This window comes from Vulpes vulpes, chromosome 15 (assembly GCF_048418805.1).
Source record: "Vulpes vulpes isolate BD-2025 chromosome 15, VulVul3, whole genome shotgun sequence".
NCBI classification, from domain to species: Eukaryota; Metazoa; Chordata; class Mammalia; order Carnivora; family Canidae; genus Vulpes; species Vulpes vulpes.
This window is the reverse complement of record NC_132794.1, coordinates 54,261,519-54,279,708: the sequence shown is the minus strand read 5'-3', so window position 1 is coordinate 54,279,708 and position 18,190 is coordinate 54,261,519. Positions and strand designations below refer to the sequence as shown.

Sequence of the window (18,190 nt, the reverse complement as noted above, 5' to 3'; positions counted from 1 at the left end):
ACTTTTTTGAAAAAAGAAATAAACTGAATATTAGATGGAACTACCCACCAGGAAGTCCCTGATGGGAATTTAGATTTACTCCAGATGGCAGATAGAGTCATCTCCCTAATTTTGCTTGGAAGAATCAGGGAAATGGTGAAGACATAAAAAAGGATTGATATTGCCTAAGGTTGACTATGCAACAGGTATTTAGCATACTTTAGGTTATTTTATTTAAATAGAAATCTTACTAGTTAATTAGATATTTGAAAGTAAAAAATGAACTTTGAACCATTCTTCATGCCATATGTAAAAATTAACTCAAATTGGAAAATGGACATAGATTTAAAAACTAGAGCTTTAAACTTTTAGAAGAAGTTTGTGACCTTGGATTAGGGAAAGATAGATTAGAAGTAAAAAAAACATAAAAGCAAAAAATGATGTATTAGACGTTATAAGAACTAAGTGTGTCTGCCTTCAAAATAAACTGTAAGGAAAATTGAAAAGGCAAGTCATAGTCCTACAGAAAATATTTTCAAAACACGTACAACTAAAGATTTGCATCTAGAATACATAAAGAACTCTCACAACTGAATAATAGAAAAACAACGAAAAAATATAGGCACAAGATTTAAACAGAAATTTGACTGAAGATGATAAATAAGAAGATGGTAAATAAGATGTTCAACAACATTAGTCATTAGGAAAATGCAAAGCAAAGCAAAGTGATAGTACTCTACATCTATTAGAATGTTTTTTTTTTAAATCAACTGACAATACTAAGTGCTAACAAGGATGTAGACAATGAGGACTTCCATTTATTGCTGGTAGGAATAGAAGATGATACTGCTTCTGTGGAAAACAGTTTGGCCATTTCTCGTGAAGATATTTATATATACGTATGCATGTATACACACACACACACACAAACACACACACACACTCTTATTATATAATCAGAAATCCCACTCTTAGATATCCTACTCCTAGAGAAATGAAAGCAAAGGTTCACATAGAGTTCTGTGTGTACATGTTTATAATAGCTTTATCTAAAATCATCCCACGCTGGAAACAATCCAGATGTCCATCAACTGGTGAATAAATTTTTTTAAAAATTTGAGATATATTCATATAATGAAATATTACTCAACCTAAACCACTTACACATGCAACAACATGGATGAATCTAAAAATACCATGTTAAATGAGAGGAAGCATACACAAAGGCTATATGCTACAGGATTCTATAAAATATTCTGAAAAGTTGAAGCTATAGTGACAGAAATCAGAACAGTGGTTACTAGGAAGTAAGTTGAGGGAAGGAGATCAACCATGTAGGAGTGTTAAGGGAACTTTTAGCAATGATGGAATAGTCCTCTGTCTTGATTGTGATGGTGGTTACAAAAATGTTGAAGTTTGTCAAAACCTATAGACTATACATCTAAAGGGATGAATTTCACCATATGTAATTTATGCCCAATGCAATAAGTCATAAAGACAAACAGCAAAAAATCCCTCAAAGGTAGTTAACTACCTTCTCTACTTTCCTTATGAAATACAGGTAAGGGACATAGGAGGGTACTTCAGGGCTACCTGGCTCCTGAGACTGGACCTCTCTCTACCATGCTCTGTAGTCTCTAGTCTCTCCCAGCCTCAGTCCATCCTTCTCATTGATTCTAAAGCTAACATCTAAAGTTCAGATACAATTGAGTGATCTCTGGTAGCCTTTTGTTCACATATTCCTTAGCATGACATTTATGTTTCTTATTTATCTGACCCCAACTACTCTTCTAGGCTCACCTCATGCCTCTTCTCCTTAACACCCAAGAACTCCATCCGTATTATAGGCATTGGAGCTTCCAACTTATGCCATGTTCTTGCATGCCTCCTAATTTCACTTATGCTTTTCCTTCTGCCCAGAATAACATTTCCTTGTTTTATCTGACTAACCAATCCTTAGTTTCTTGTCTCTTTTTTTTTTCCCAAGGCAGTTTATTTGTTCATTCAACAAATGTTTATTACGTATCTACTGAGTTTTGGCCCTGAGAATACAGGCCATGAACCAGAAGAGTCTTCTTGGACAACTCTAATGAGAGCTAATCACTCCCTCTCCTCTTCTCAATACCTCTCTTATGCCACCGCATGTTACTTACTATATTGCATTATGGTTAGTTTCTTGTGTGGGGGTCAGTGAACTCCTTGAGGACAGAGACTATATCTTATTTATCAGGATTTTTAGAAGGTGATATAATGGAAAGCGTGGGGAATTTGTTATCATACACTCTACTTAAAATGTCAGCTCCATCATGTCTGTTACCGTGGCAAGTGATCAACTCTTTGAATTCTAGTTTCTTCATCTGTAAAATGGGTCTAATAATACCTAATATGTAACATTATTGTGAAGATTCAATGGGCACATGGTATATGATTATATTATATTATTAATCTCCACCACTCACATCGCACACTTAAGCACATAGGGGCTGCTCAATACACATTTGTTGAATGAATGAATAGGTAGGAAGTGCTTTCAAAACCCCTTCCTATACAGTCCTTATCTTACCTGGCTTCTTATAAGTCACATAGATATAGAGGAAGAACTCAATGACGTAGGTGATGACAGCCGCCCACCAGTTGATGACAAACATCACTGCACAGCACAAAATGGCTCCAAAAAGAGATACCCACATGTTGTAAATTCCATATGCAGGTCTCCATCCTGAAAAAAAAAATCTCGGTGCATAACAAAAACTTTCACACTATACCACTACACATGATTAGAATGCAGGCAACAGTTTTTCCTAGTATAAAAATCAGAACTTTTAGGTCAACTTCCCAATTCTGTTATTAGTTCTCTGTGATCTTGGGTCCCTGGCTTAGGAAGGTATACCAAATAAGAATGCTGTGAAATACAGAAAATGTGGCACTTAGGGCCTTTTCATATTTCCTGTGGGCCACAATTGTCTCCCCTCAACTACAAGACCTTAAGCTTTTGATATCTATACTATCAGGAGCTGAAAGGAGGCAAGGAGAGATAAGAAGAGTGGGGTCTAGGAGAAAGGAGGGGAAGAAACTCCTTGGTGGCCCAAGAAGGAGAAAGTTAAGACAATGGGCCTATTTTTCCCATGAAGATGGCAGAGCATCATCGAAAGTCAAGCCACTAACTCCCTACTAGCTCTGTCTTTACCTTAAGAGGATAGTATCTGCCCTTTCAGAAATAAGCATCTAAAAAAAATAATCATCATCATCTATGGAAAGGGGGTGTGTGTGAAATTTTTCTGCAATAGCTTCTCAAACTTGATGCATTATTAAGTTTTGCATTTTACAGTGAAAATATTTCTCATGGATAAACACAGGGAGTTTCCTGTGTTCTATTATTTCCCTGCAATACAGAAACTGGGAGACAGCACGGTCAGGCTGGGGAGACTCTGAAGGGCATTTGGCCCATGGGTGAAGTACATTTTACATTTGTAGTTGCCAAAACACAACAGAGCTTTCAAAATCTTCAGGAGCAATTTCTGAAATGGCCACAAGATGGAAATAGCACTTTGAGAACATCTCTGGAAATGCCCTTATTTTTCCAGTCTGGCTGTGCGCGTGTCACAGGGGCACTGTGTGTGTTGTTTTGTGGTTTTGTGTATCTATGTGTCTTTACGTGGTCTTCTCTTTTTCTTCTCTCTTTTTCTCTCTTCTTTTTCCCTTCATCATTTCTACTCTTTCCCTTACCTCCTCTATTATTTCACCTTGTTTTTCAAAGACAAACATAACATGGCACAGAGGCACACATTTCTATGACTTGTAGTCACTGACTAGAACTTTCTGTTCACTGCTTTAAGGAAGATGACACAACAGAAATAAAAATTCTTCAGTTTTCTTCTGGAGCTTAGTGGCCTTGGGTGGATGAAAGCTGCCCTTCCATCTGTATTTTGTCTTATCGGCAGCAGGTTTTCTGAAGGAGGCTTGAGACCACAACAGACCCTAATGGAAGGGAAATGAGCTTATATCCCTGATAAAGGCCTTCATGGTGAAGAACTTTCTGAAGGTCAATAGTGATGAGTATCTATTCTGGTGGAAAGGCAGAAGGAATTCTAATAGCCAACGAAGGAAAGGAAGAAGTGAGAGGTGACAAGATAGGAAAGGTTCTTTGGTGTGAAATTTTGCACCTCTTTCAACCACAGTCTGCGGAGGGCAGGGATGTCACTGGCTTCAACACGAATCTGCATTGACTGTACTCAGCAGGTAATTATGGGAACTACTCATCCCTCTCTTCTGCACCATGGGCAGGAAACAAATTGATAGTAAGGAAGTTTCAAATATATACATTTATTCCACTTCTGTGGTCACTTTCACCCTGGAAATAAATAGTGGTGTTTTTCTACTGCTGAAATAAATGTGGTTTCTCTTGCAATGAATAATTTATTGCCGCAGGAGAAAATTGACTTTACGGTTGGTCAAAAAGGCCATTGCTCAAATGATTCTTTTTCTATTTCAGAAGTCCCCCCACCTCAACTCACCAAAATAAAGTGGATTACGTTGCCCACTAGGATATAGGGAAACATATGAACACCGATTGAGCACTTTTCACTGACTTATTTCATTTTATTGAGACAAACTGTCTGCTTAGGCTTCTTTTACTTTTGAAGAGTCAACTTACCCGGAGATTTGGCATAAGAGGCATGGAAACAGGAGAAATTAATAAGTGCGTATGAGGCCAGGAAGAAGTTGGAGATGATGGGGGCGATGGTATTCAGTTCCGCTGTGAATGAAGCAGAAGTTAGCATGTCCGCGTGAGTGATGAGACCAGGGGCTGAACAGCTGTCAGAGCCTGGAAGCTCGACTTTATTTGGCAATTGAAAACATAGCTAGCTAGCATCTGTCAAAGTTTAAGAAGTTAGTGATTTTTCTTTTGGATTGTATTTATTTAAAAATATTTTCTCAGGGTTTCCATAAAGCAAGAAGCAAGAAAACCTCCCAATGAGAAAATAGACAATATATAAGGCCTCTGCCTACCAAACATTCAAATGGGCATGGGTGGAGGTTTTGGGTACTGGGCAGATGATAAATTTCCCAGTCACCCTTCTAGAGGTACCAAATCCTGCACTATTTCTCTGCTATGGATATAAGCAAAAAGCTCTACAGAGTGACAGGTTAGTTAAATACCAGGGCACCAGAAATGCCTAACTGGAAATCTCTATACCCATCTTGCTCTCCCTGGCTCTCAAAACCCTTGCTAGTCCTAGGCCCTTTTCTTTTCTTACCATTTCTAGAGAGTTCTACCTCTCAAGGTTTGCCAAAAAAATGATTACCCCAGTAGCTAAATATCTGGTATAATTTAATCGTAGTTGAATGGTTTACTGTATGATATAAGAAATAATTTAGAGACATTCTCATTTATCAACCTCTGTGATGCAAATGCAGGTGGCAGCTGGGTGTGATTCTCAACCATGGATGCCAGCCAGGAAGTAGGCAAAAATAGCTGTCTTGAAGTTTGTGCCATGAAGCTAATCATTGTTCTGAGTGATTTTTAATAATATTTAATTTGTACAATTTCTTTTAACACTTTGGCTATTCGATCACATACATGCATTACAGGGCAATGATTTGAGGTCTTACAGTTTAGGTTTTGTAATGGAAACATTTCTGTACATTATCACTTTTTGTTTAATTTTTTTAAAAATCTAACAAACATAGCTATATTTTCCCCCTCTTCAACCCTGTAGAAATCTTATGACGATTCAGGAATTACAGTCACTTCCTGAGCTTACGTGATGATGATGAGCCTTTATTGTTTGGTGCCACTGTGCTGAGGAAGGCTTTGCCCTTCTAGGCAAGTTAGCGTGGCCTCACTTTTTGATTCTTCTCTTCTCATATGCTCACCAGCAAAGGTGGCACCTTGGGGAGGAATGAGGAATGTGCAGGCTAAAGTTGATGAATGTGTCTCTCCAAGATTATGCAGCAGTTTCTATGTTGCTTAGGGAGAGGGAGCCGAGATGATAGTCTTGGCAAGTGGTTCTCAAACCTCAGTGACCTATGAATCTCTGGAGGAGCGTGTACACATGCAGGTTCCTTATCCCCAAAGACTCTGATTCTAACTCCAGGGTTGGGTCTGAAAAATTGGCACATTAACAAACCCCAAGTGCTTCTGATTCTGATATAGGCGGTCAATGGACCACATTTTGTAAATGACCCTTGGATTCTCCTGCTGGCTACAGGCCAGTAGACTGTAGAGACAGGTGGCAGCTGGGGAAGGCTCTCGAATTAGATGATATAGGGCAGCTTGGAGGAAGGATTCAGTTGCATTTGGTTGGATGGATTTCCAAAATTTGAATTCAAAGAAGAGATTAAAGTCTGAAGTCTACCTCAAGCCCTCAAAAGCTCTACACACAAGAATTCCTCATTTCCTTCTTAGACTCCAATATTACCAATTGGGATATTAAACACAAAACAGGAAATTCCTCAAGCTAAAAGGAAAACCCTATCAGTAATCAGAAGAACTCTTTGGCTTCCAGTAAGCACAAGAAAAATACGAACCAATAAGAATGAACGCCATGGCTATAACAAAAGTGAGAATGTATCCTCTCAGGGGTTCATTGTTTTTCCCATATCCCTTTGCAAAGAACTGCAGGGCTTTGTAGATGTTGTCCTTGCACAGAGCCTAATGGAAAAGAAGAGGAGAAATTTGTCATTTATATCTATGCACAGTCATTTTCCCTAGGTGATTCAAACAAGAAGATTTGGAAAAAGATGAAGTGATACACAATATAGGCACAAGTTAACACTGCAGTTTATCATTCTTTATATTATTTGAATCGATCTTGACTATGTGGCAGACAGCATTTGAGCCAGATGCAAACGTTAAACTGTTTCAGAAAATGATGGAAAATGATTGCTGGTGAGAATGAGTATTTCAGCTTGATCCATGTTCAGTGGAAACAGACGTAGGGAGAAGCACATGCTCTTGGCCTGAATTACCTGGAACACTTTGGGTGCGCTGACAAGCGAGGCCAGGGCTGAAGAGAGCGTTGCAGAAAAGATGCCAGCAGTGATGAGGGGGCCGAACCCTGACACCATGCTCATGACCTTGAGAAAAGATGTTCAAGTCAGGAGACTCATCCAATGGACAATTAAAAAACAAACACAAACAAAGCCAAAATCTTATGCAAATGCTTCCCCTTCTGCTTTCCGTTATTTGGAATCTCCTTTATAAGCTAATTGCTTCTAACCAGATTTTTCTTTCCCCCTTGCTTCATTCTCAAGTTCTTAACATTTGTTGTTTCAAAATGGAAATGGCCGTTTTGTTATGATTGTTTATAAAAATAGGAAGGGCTCACCACAATACATCCAGGAGATACTAGGAAGAATAAAGAAGGCAATGGTTTCAAAGAATTTGATGACATTTCCCTCGTGATTTGTGGGCATATGTTTCTTTGGTGATGGGGAAATTCTATCCAGCAGAAAGTGGTATTTTGATAGGGTTTAGGGAGGGCTCAGCTGTTTACAGGTCTTTTGAAAAGCTTCAGGCTTTCTTGTCCTTCTTGCACATAGAGGCTTTTCAAACCTTTGCTTTCTCTGTGCTCATTAAATATAATTTTAGATCTGAGACATGATGATATTCTATCAACTTAAGTCATATTTTGTAATAATGACTTCAGCTGAGCTAATTTCTCTTTGTTGGTTGTTAAACTAGATGAATGAAGCCTTCGTGACAAATTTGCCTCTCCCTCCACTCACCAATCATTCAGACAAATTGATGTTTCCAGTTCCACAGTTTTCCCAACTTCCCTTATTTTATCCCCCTTGTTTACCTCCCCTTCTGCCACTCACAATTTCCCTACTGGCCTTGTTTTCCAGGCACCCGAGGACTGCATCAGAGGCTTTCCCAAAACTGAAGTCCATGCATGAAGTTCCTTCCAAGTACTACCTAAGTCTCTCTTCTCCCCACCATGAAATCTTGCACAGTTGATTCGAAGATGCATGTCAGGTGGTATTCTTTCCCTGGTGATGCAATTCATAGGACTGCCTGTTCTCTCCCCCCACCCCACAATAAATGTAACCACAGGATTTGGTGCCATGTAATCCCTAGAGTGCTCCCTTCCCTCATGCATAAATTTTTCCTTGCTGAATTCAAATGGATCAATAATCAATCAGTTACAAAGTCAGAACTTTCATTATGCCTCACATGACATTCTACAAATGGAAACAACAGCAATAAACTTTTTTTTTTCTGCTCAAACCTGGAAATTGTTCATGAGCCCATATTGACAAGGTTCATGTCGACATCTTGAGAAGTCGTAGCCCAACCCACAGGCTGCTGAACCATTGCAGTTCATCCCAGAAATGATGGTGTCATTCATGCTTCCGGTAGCATCTCGGACCACACAAGCCCCTGGGGAAACAATCATGGCTCATCAATTCTTTATAAGGGTGCTGCTCCCATGGGGTTCTCTACTGAAAACACAGTTTACTGTGAGTCTGAGCAGGTCCACTGCCATCCATCCTCTCTTGTCATCCTGGGGACATAGTAGGAGGAGGTTCCCATCCTCAGGGGCTTGAGAGCGCCCCCTGTCGCTGACAGTCTGCCACTGCTACTGCTTTGGGTGGTTTTGGTCCAAGCTCTCACCTACCTTTGTAGGACACTTCGGGATTGGATCTCTCTTACTTTCTGAAACGCACATGGCAGTGCTTTGCACATGATATTCAATTCATATTTCTGGCTTGATGCTACTGAGTAGGTGTTTTTTCAGGTAGAAGGATTTATTTCCTCATCTGTGAGATACCTAAGGGATAGCATTATTGAATTCTGGTAATTAAGAGAACGGAGCCCTTGTTTTCAACTGATGATAGTCCTTGCACAATTTCTTAAACAGTTGCAATTCTACTTTATAGAGAATGTTAATCATTTAAATAATGAGGAAAATGGAGATAAAATATTGAGATTTCCTGGTAATATTAATGGTCAAATAATATTCTATCAAATATCACTTTCTTCCATTATTTTTATCCATTTTGGTATTTCTGTTATATTCCATTATAAATATTCTAGGATGAATATCTTTGTGCCTACATTTTTTCTTGTGTATTTCAAAATATTTTTCTAGGATAGATTCCTAGAAATGGAGTTATTAACTTTTTAAAGATCTTTGATACATATTTTACTAAACAACTTTCCTTATGAATAACTATAATCTCTGCCATTGTCTATTTGATAAGATTATTGAAATATATGAATATATGTGTGAAATATGTAGAAACTTTTCTGAACTACGTGAAGGGTAGATATTTTACAAACTAAATCCCAACCAATAAAACTGTTCATTTTGCTCTTCAAACTCCAGCCAGAATGAATTTTCATTATTTGCTAATAATTTTAAGAGAAGGCCCAGTGACAAGTACTAATGGGAACCCTCAATTTTACCCACGGAATTCACATCCTGTGAATCTTCGAAAGACTTAAAAGGATCTTCAAGCTGAAGGAGTCATTTAAAATAATCAGTACAGGAATCTGTTTATACAGCCCTGAGGGGTGGCCTCCTAGCCTCTGCTTAAACAGTTGAAATTATGAATGTTGGTTACCAAGCAAAACCATCTGTTCCAGATTTTACCTTTTTGTATTGTTCATCTATGTTGAATTGACTTTTCTGAATTGTAGATCTTCGCTTTTGCATAATACAGCTCCCTAAATTTTCATGAAGCCAAGCCATGAGCCATAACTTGCACTAATGACAGGCTATGGACCCCACGACTATCATCCTCTCCAGGGAAAAGTATAGAAATGGGATTTTCCCCCAGGCAAAGACTGGAAGAAACTCTGATTTCAGGTCTATAATTTTATTCATTTCTTCATTTTTACTTTGTGTGAGATAGGAAACCATTTGGGAAATTTAACTTAAGGTGATTTCAATGTCATTTAAAAATATGTCAATTTTCTAAAGTATTGGAATAAAATTTCTTTACATGTGACTAAACTTGGAAATGCCACAGCAATAGAGCTAACATTATCCAATTTCCTCAAATAAGAGACTGAGAGAAGCAAAAATTCAAGTTAATGGTTTTGCTTTTCTCTCCAGAAACCAACGAAGATCAATGCACTTCCCCGATTTCCTTCAGGCAGAGGACAAGTGGGATGTGCCCTTCAGTAAAATGGTCATTCGAGCTTCCGCAGTAGGGAGCTATATTCCCTAGTGTGCACAGAAAAGTTTTCTTCTAACAGTGTTCCACATTTCTTCCTCTCCTCCTATGGCATAAGCATGAAGTGACTCCCAGCCAGAAGGAGGTGTGGCTGCAGGCAGCCCATGGAAAGAAAGTCAGCTTCAGAACAGCAGGTGCATCCACATATTTTCTGCTTACTGAGCATTGTGAGGGCGACCACCTACACTGCAGGCAGGTGGGTCTTGTTCTGATTTCCTGCCAACTGGTGACAGTGGCATTTCCATAGTAGGTACAGTAATGCAAGGAGGAGATACAGTTATCAATTCTATATCTTTCATACATTCCTAAGGCTTTTGTTTTTGTCTTGTTTTGTTTCTGGCTTCTTTTCTTTTGCTCTGTTTCTCACCTGTCTCCCAGGGCAAGGGAAGCAAATGCTGAGTGGTGGCTTCTTTGGCAGTGGGATTATCACCTGGAATAGCTAAATGGGAATCTCTTTCTGTTCAGGTAGAATGACAATCTGATTAATTCTACCCTGGCTCTGACCCAGAAACATCTGTATCATAGCTTAATTGCATTCAAACCCCTAAAGCACCTAGGGAGGGAATTAAAAATGTTTTTTTAAAAAAAACTTTCTGTTTATGATCCACGGAGAGCCCACTGGACATGAAGAATGACCAGATTCCTTGTAATTCTGGCATTCTGACACCAGAGATAGACAGCTTACCCACACAAATAGCAACTCCTATGTAGGCGACAGTGGTGATGAAAATGGCCAGCATGGTTCCTCTCGGGATGGCATCTTGGGGATCCTTTGAAGAAATAACATGGTGGGATGAAGAGACAGAGTGGCTTAAGAAATAGAAATGACTTGGATTTATTACTATTTTTCAAATGTTTAGGCTGTCCTTCCTGAGGCAGGTTCTAAAGAAAAGATCAGGCAAATGGCAAAGTAGAGAGCCTGAGCTCTTTTTGGACAAATATAAGGTATTCAAGGTGAATAATGAAATCTCTAGAACTTGGTGCTTGGGCAATCTCTAACCGTCCGTGATGGAGTTTTTATAGAAAGGTAGACCAGTTAGCTCACCCACAAATGCATCTCCCTCCCTTTATCTCCTGTGAATTTCATGCAGATGTATCAGACCTTAAAGTATTAGGGGAAAGACATAAACATACCCTGCATATTGATGCTCCTTGACAATTTCTGTGTGTGGGTATTAGTTTTGTACTAAGCTTAGACTTGCCTTTGAAAAAAATAACTTTGAAGCAAAAAGGATGATCTACTAAATTCTCCAATCCCTCATATTCTCCATTTGGAATCTAGTTCAGGAATGACTGCAATGGGAGATATTTAATTTCCATAAGCAGGCATAAAGAAAGAGGCAAATTTAAGCTTATACCAGAAAATGGGCTTTTCTTTTGCTTATGAATGTATATAAATTCATGGGGCTGAGCTCACATCATATATAATATATCATTTTATATCCTATCTTGGGGGCTAAATCATATCATAATCAATTTCCAAGCAGCATAACTTCTAAATAATTGAATCCAACTTAACAGGGATTATTAAATAGAGATTTCAATGTATTCTTGCTTATAAGACAGTGCCTGGCATATAGTAGGAGTCAATAAATATTGAATTGAGGGAGGCACAATCTCAGTAGATATTAATTCCCCTACCAGAGGACCTGAGATTTTTCAATACAAATAAGCAATAAATGCAGTCAAAATTTGAGCTTTTTTGTTTTTGTTTTTAACTTAAATCTGCTGATCAAATCCATCCTAGGGGGCAACACATGGTACATGCAGACCCAACCTGACAGCTGGAAATAACTATACATGTGAATTTGTCCCTAATGGGAGTCAAGTCAGCCCTATGGCGTTGCTCTGTGGTCATTGAGTCCTTCCTAATTTTTTAGGAATATTTGCATATAGGGCCGGTTCTGCTGCATACATACCTAGCCTCCTCCTTCCAAACTATTGTCTCCAAGAGTGATTTCAGCTAATGGGTGCAGCTGAACAGCATGTCAAAGGAAGAAGGTAATTGTGGTTGAAATGGGACCCACTCAACCTCTCAACTCATGGTATGTTTCAGGTTTTATTTTATTGATTAACTATTTCTTGTGATCTGAGTGAAATGGGAGGATTAATTTAAGTGGAAAGAAAGGACACATATCTAAGGATTAGAAAGTGGCAGGCAGTAATGTACCTCAAACACGCAAACTTAGTTTTTTATGTAGAACTATCCGCTACAAACTCTGAAATTACTTACTTAGAACGTACATGAGGGTCAGACTTGGCCCAATATAAATCCAGATATCAGTATCTTAATGTATGATCATATATTCACACTGTCTGCTCTGGCTCCCTCTCCCCTAAACAGGGACCAGGACTCTGACAAATTCTTAGTTTCCACTCTAAGTGCTGGTTTCCATCTCCCCAGCAGTAGCTTAAAAATCGAAACTTCCTTCATTAGATATTACATTTTTTTCTTAAGACAGAATACGCAAGAAATCTACTAGGTTGCGGTTTTTTGAGTGTCAACCACGTCCTAATCTTGAATCTCTGAAGCCACATCTTAACTATCTTGATTTGAGTACCTCCCAAATCTTCTCCTTGGTGCATATTTACAGATTATGAATTAATGTGTTAACAAATGGAAGGCTCAGGGTGGGAGCTTTGTAGCATCCCTTTGTGCCAACTCTTGTTGTCACTGGCAACCTGAAGTGCCATCATGAGAAGGATTCTGAGGCTGTGAACAGAGGTAACATCTTGCATATCCCTATAGTATGTAAATAATACATGTTTACTAAGTTGAAATGAATCTGTTATATTGTGATTATTTCTAGTTTCACTCTCAGAGAATTACTATCTTTAAGTACTGAAGTTTCCTTGTCATTTCCCACTATGTAGTCACCTCTCAGTTCTTAACATATTTGACCACTCTGGCTTTTGGTCATGTTAATTACTCCTTCTCTCTCTTTTTTAAAAGAATTTTTATTTATTTGAGAGAGAGAAAGAGAGAATAGAGTGAGCGAGAGAGAACATGAGTCGGGGTGGGCAAAGGGAGAGGGAGAATCAAGCTCCCCACTGAGCAGGGAGCCCAATGCAGGGCTCAATCCCAAGACCCTGGGATCATGACCTGAGCCAATGGCAGATGCTTAACTGACTGAGGCACCTAGGCACCTCCTGTTAATTACTGTTCTCAAAGCATTCTCCTCTCTTGACCTTCATGATCCCACTCGCTGTTGCGTTCCCTTACCTCCAAGATGGCTCTGTCTTTCTTCTGATGGCCACCTTTTCTACCATATATATTTTGAATGTTCCCTGGGCACTTTCCTGGTCCTTTTCACTCCTCCCTCTTGCACAGTCTTGGATGAACTCATCCAGGCCATGGCTCTGAGTCCCGCCTTAGTACCTTTCCAGAGCTCCAGACTCATAAATCCAGTGACCCACTAGACAGCTCCACTCTGATGTCCTTTTTTGCCATGCCAACCTAAATGGCCAGATCTGTGCTTCTTTACCCTTAGCAATTACTGCATGGAATCACTTCCATGCAGTGGAAGGAATGGCCCCACTCAACCTCTCCATGGGTAGGTTACACCCAGCATAAAAAAAATACAATAAAATAGAACTGATGTGACAGTATCAGAAGACATCATTTGTAATAAAGTTAAGAACTGCTGCGGGAAAATTTTATATGTGTGAACTTGATTGTGATGTATAATGTCTTCTGACTGCAGATCATCCTAGAAAACACTCTTTCCATTTCCTCTCCTAACCCTAACAAAAGCTGACCCCTTTGATCCTTTCCCCCTGCCATGGCCTTAAATCAGGCACATGCCATCTTTTGTCCAGACTGCTGTGTTATCGTCTAACTGATCTTTCTGCCCCCAGCCTCCCTACCTATCACCCCCCTCCACCCTCTACTCCATCCTTACAAGCTGCTAGCTGGCTCTCTGTAAAACACACATCTAAACAGCTTGCTCCCTGAACTAATTGCCTTAGTGTCTCTAGCTAGTTTTGGGATAACATCCAAACTCCCTTTTCTGTAGTTTAAAGGGTCTCTGACTTCCACTTAATAGAATATAGTAGTGTATGTGCTGAAAGTTATACTTAATTGCAAGATCACCTAAGTATTTTTAAGCAGAAAGAATGCAACTTTTTATAATACTATGACCACACGTGCCTTGAAAATCATGACAGGGGGGTGCCTGGGTGGCTCAGTCAGTTAAGCATCTGCCTTCAGCTCAGGTCATGGTCCCAGGGTCCTGGCATCGAGTCCTGCATCGGGCTCCCTGCTCAGCAGAGAGCCTACTTTTCCCTCTCCTTTCTGCCTGTGCTGTTGCTATCTCTGTTTCTCTCTCTCCCAAATAAATAAATAAAATCTTTTTTTAAAAAAAGAAATCATGACAGAACATTCTCTACATTTTCTTTATGTATCAACTCAAACTCAGAGACTCTCAGTACAGACTGGATAGAGAAATAAAACTGCTTAGTAGTATAGCACCTCTAAATCAAGTCAACAGTCATTTTGTGAGAAAGGAGCTTTATGTGCTACCATTTTTAGATAGGGATATCTTCTGGGTTTTTGCTTGCTCCCGTAGCATCAGGACACACAGAAGGTCCTTTATGAACATGCTTATGAAAATTTTGCTGAAGCGATTTTACTTGCATACCCCAGTCTACACATAAATTAATTTCCATCAGCAGCATCTTTCCCTGTGCCTTTTGACACTCCAGGCCTTCTGTTCCGACTGTCTCCCTCTTCTTTGTTCTATTGATGAACCCCTGTTTGTCCCTTGAAATCTGGATGGAGTGTCCCCATCCTCTGAAAGCCTCCCCTTGCTTCTTCAGGGACAGGCGATTACTATTTCCTCTTTCCCTTGTGCATGATTCTGTTCTTGCTTCTTACGACTCATACAGAGGGAGTCTGTCTTCACCTTAGACCATGAGCAACTAGAAGGGAGGATTAAGTTCTTTGCTTCCCCAGTGCCTGCTGTCAGTAGGCACTCTGTAAGTGTTGGCTGAGCTGAAGTGATGACTAAGTGTCTAATACGAACTTGTTTCTAAGGAAAGCACAATATTCTTTCATTTAAATGTGTGCTTACAGTTTGCAGGACTTTAAATCAGTGACCTTTGATACTTTCCCAAATCTGAAAAACTGGAAGCTCCACATCCATTACTAAATTTCGTTAAGCAGCGATACTTAACTACTTGAATCACTTTGAACAAGTTAATCTAATTTTCTGAGCCTCCATCTAATCTATTTTATGCCGTATCTCAGCTCAAGAATTTACCATGGCACTGTGACCCCTAATATGACAAATCAAAATGCCTTTATTCATTCAATAAATAAATATTTATTGAAACCTTACTAGATCTGAGGAAGTAGCAATGAATATAACCAAAGGCAAGGTCTCCACTCTCATGGAGTTATATATTCTAGGGCAGGCCTCTCTTGCTTAGGTTCCACCAATAGCTATTTCCCCTTATGTTATAAGGTCATCCAGCCTCATCAGGGCTTCTCCAGTTGAACTGTGAGGGATCTCTTACTGCCTCCAGCATCCCCATGACTGACTGTTCTTTTGTCTTCTCTACCTGGAATACCCTTACATTTTCTTATCAATAGTCAGTATTGAGCTTTTGCTCTAAGTTCACACTTAAAGATAGCGTCCTTGAGGAAATCATCCTGGACTTAACAACTATTATGTTTATTTCACGATTTATTTAGACAGTACATATGATTTTGATTTATACCATGTCTCTTGATAGCTCTTGCAAATATTTCTTATCTTCCAAAGTTGATTATAAACTTATTATTATTATTTTTAAAGATTTTTATTTATTTATTCATAGAGACACACACACACACACACACAGAGAGAGAGAGAGAGAGAGAGAGAGGCAGAGGGAGAAGCAGGCTCCATGCAGGGAGCCCAACGTGGGACTCGATCCCGGGCCGCCAGGATCACACCCCAGGCTGCAGGCGGCACTAAACCGCTGCGCCGCAGGGGCTGCCCTGATTATAAATTTATTGAAGTAAAACCTATGCCTTCTCCTTTTTTGTATATAGTAAAGACTGTTTAGTACCCCCTAATACCCATTCACACCTTCTTCCCTTTAACACTAGAACTCTCTAAAATTCTAGGAACATGGCTGCCCAGCTAGAGATTACATTTCCCAGTCTTCTTTTCAAGTAGGCCAGGTCGCAGAGACTAAACTCTTGACCAATGGAATGTCAGCAGAAGTAATACCTTCAAGGTCCAGGAATTGCTTGCCCTCTATTCCTTATTTCACTTCCTATAGGCTAGAACATGATCTTGGAAGTGACCAGTCATCTTGGACCTGGCAGGTGAGGGCAAACTCCAAGGTTTCCATAAATCAAGAGAGGGCATCTGGGATTGTGGGCTACCTTTTGGAGCAGACTTTTCTTATTCCACTGCATGGCCTATGAGCTCAGATTTTTATTCACTAGAAAAATAAAACTTCTATCTTGGTTAGGTCACTGCTACCAATCTTTTATAAAACATTCAACTCAATATTCTAACATAATGCTCCTTACAATACTTAACATCAAGTAATATGAATAGAGTGCTAAATATATACCGATTAAATGAATGAACATATCTCTGAATTTAATGACATAAAAATTCACTAATAAAGTGATTTGGTGGGAAGTGGGTGGGTTTTTTTTTCTTCCTGAATGTTATGTGTTTTTGTTCCTTATGTGTTTTAAAAAGAGCTCTGATATTTTTTTTTCACTGAGTTATATTCATTTTCTTAGAAATTTTATATGGTGTCAATATACTTTACTTTTCTGATATCACTGAATAAGACTTTTTGGAAGGACTCTTGGAAATAGGATGGTCTGAAATTAAATTTTGGCATTAAAAGAGAAAGCTTTTAAATTACTGGGACTCTTACAGAAATTTTAGGTTTAACATCTTTAGGGAACTATGGTCTCCATTGACCTCTATAACTCACGCTGCTCACCAACTGCACCACGACTTCCTAGTACTACAAAAGCAGAGGAAAACAACATACCTCCAAATCTCCTGAGATATTGGCACCAGCAAGAATCCCAGTAGCTGCTGGGAAAAAAATTGCAAAGACAGAGAAGAAGCCTTCACCTTTTGTGAAGCGTGGCCCAAAGTTTTCTGCAAATATTGATGCTGCAACACAAATAATGAGAATATTATCATGTAGACTTTCTTTACAGAAAAGTAGATAGTTACCTTTAGCTTCTATCAATGTATCACGTAAATGGGTCCCTATGTGCTAAATGGAATTAATTTGAAAATGTTGGTATATTCCTGATAAACCTCGTGTTAATATTTGCTAAGAGTCAGCATATATATAACAAGGTTTTAGATCTCCAGAAGATGGCTCTGAAAAATTTTTGTGCCAATAGAGACCAAGGCCTCCTGACTTTTTTGAATCTAGAATATTGAGAAATAGGGAAATGGAGAATTCTTCTCATGACCATACTGGTATATTCACAAATATAGCACACACACCACACACATACCCTGCCCTATACACACACATAACTACTCTCTTACATGCATAACTACTCTAATCAACACACAGCTTTTCTGCTTTTACATGCTTTTTTAAAAAAAAAAATCATAGGAGAAACTTGTGGGCAAAACTATCTTAAATTTTTGATGTTTATGTTCTAACCTTCCCACTCCTTGCTCCCAGAGATTAGATCTTAAATTCTTATACTAAATTCTCATATATGGGAGAATAATAGTAACGAGGAATGCTGGTCATAAAATAATACTATCCCAGGGGGTCTCAACAAATTACTTAAATGAGAAGGGAATAATGTAGAAGAAAAATAGAAAAATGAGGGAAAGAAAATGCAAACAAAAGAATCTGGGATGATATAAAAACAAGGAAAGAAAATTCAAGTCATCAGAAAAAATACAGCAGGAGCTAGAAGAGGGAAAAACATAGAAAGGAAAAGGATGTTAACCTACAAAGCAAAAAAGACAAACTTTACAAAGAAGAAGAATCAGGAAGAAAGAAATGATCTGATACCAAAAGGAAACAG

The 18,190-nt window shown here is 38.9% G+C and overlaps 1 protein-coding gene across 3 annotated transcripts in view; it reads right to left on the bottom strand.

Moving 5' to 3' along the window:
* SLC12A1 (solute carrier family 12 member 1) overlaps window positions 1-18,190 on the bottom strand; it is an 89,890-nt gene that overhangs the window by 46,273 nt on the left and 25,427 nt on the right. For all 3 annotated transcript variants that reach the window (XM_025998668.2, XM_025998667.2, XM_072738468.1), the window contains exons 9-15: window positions 17,176-17,303; window positions 10,853-10,937; window positions 8,214-8,365; window positions 6,952-7,059; window positions 6,511-6,634; window positions 4,634-4,735; window positions 2,543-2,698 (exon numbers count right to left, since the gene is read on the bottom strand). In XM_025998668.2, the coding sequence (XP_025854453.1) occupies window positions 2,543-2,698; window positions 4,634-4,735; window positions 6,511-6,634; window positions 6,952-7,059; window positions 8,214-8,365; window positions 10,853-10,937; window positions 17,176-17,303 (855 nt within the window). The remainder of the gene's footprint in view (window positions 1-2,542; window positions 2,699-4,633; window positions 4,736-6,510; window positions 6,635-6,951; window positions 7,060-8,213; window positions 8,366-10,852; window positions 10,938-17,175; window positions 17,304-18,190) is intronic.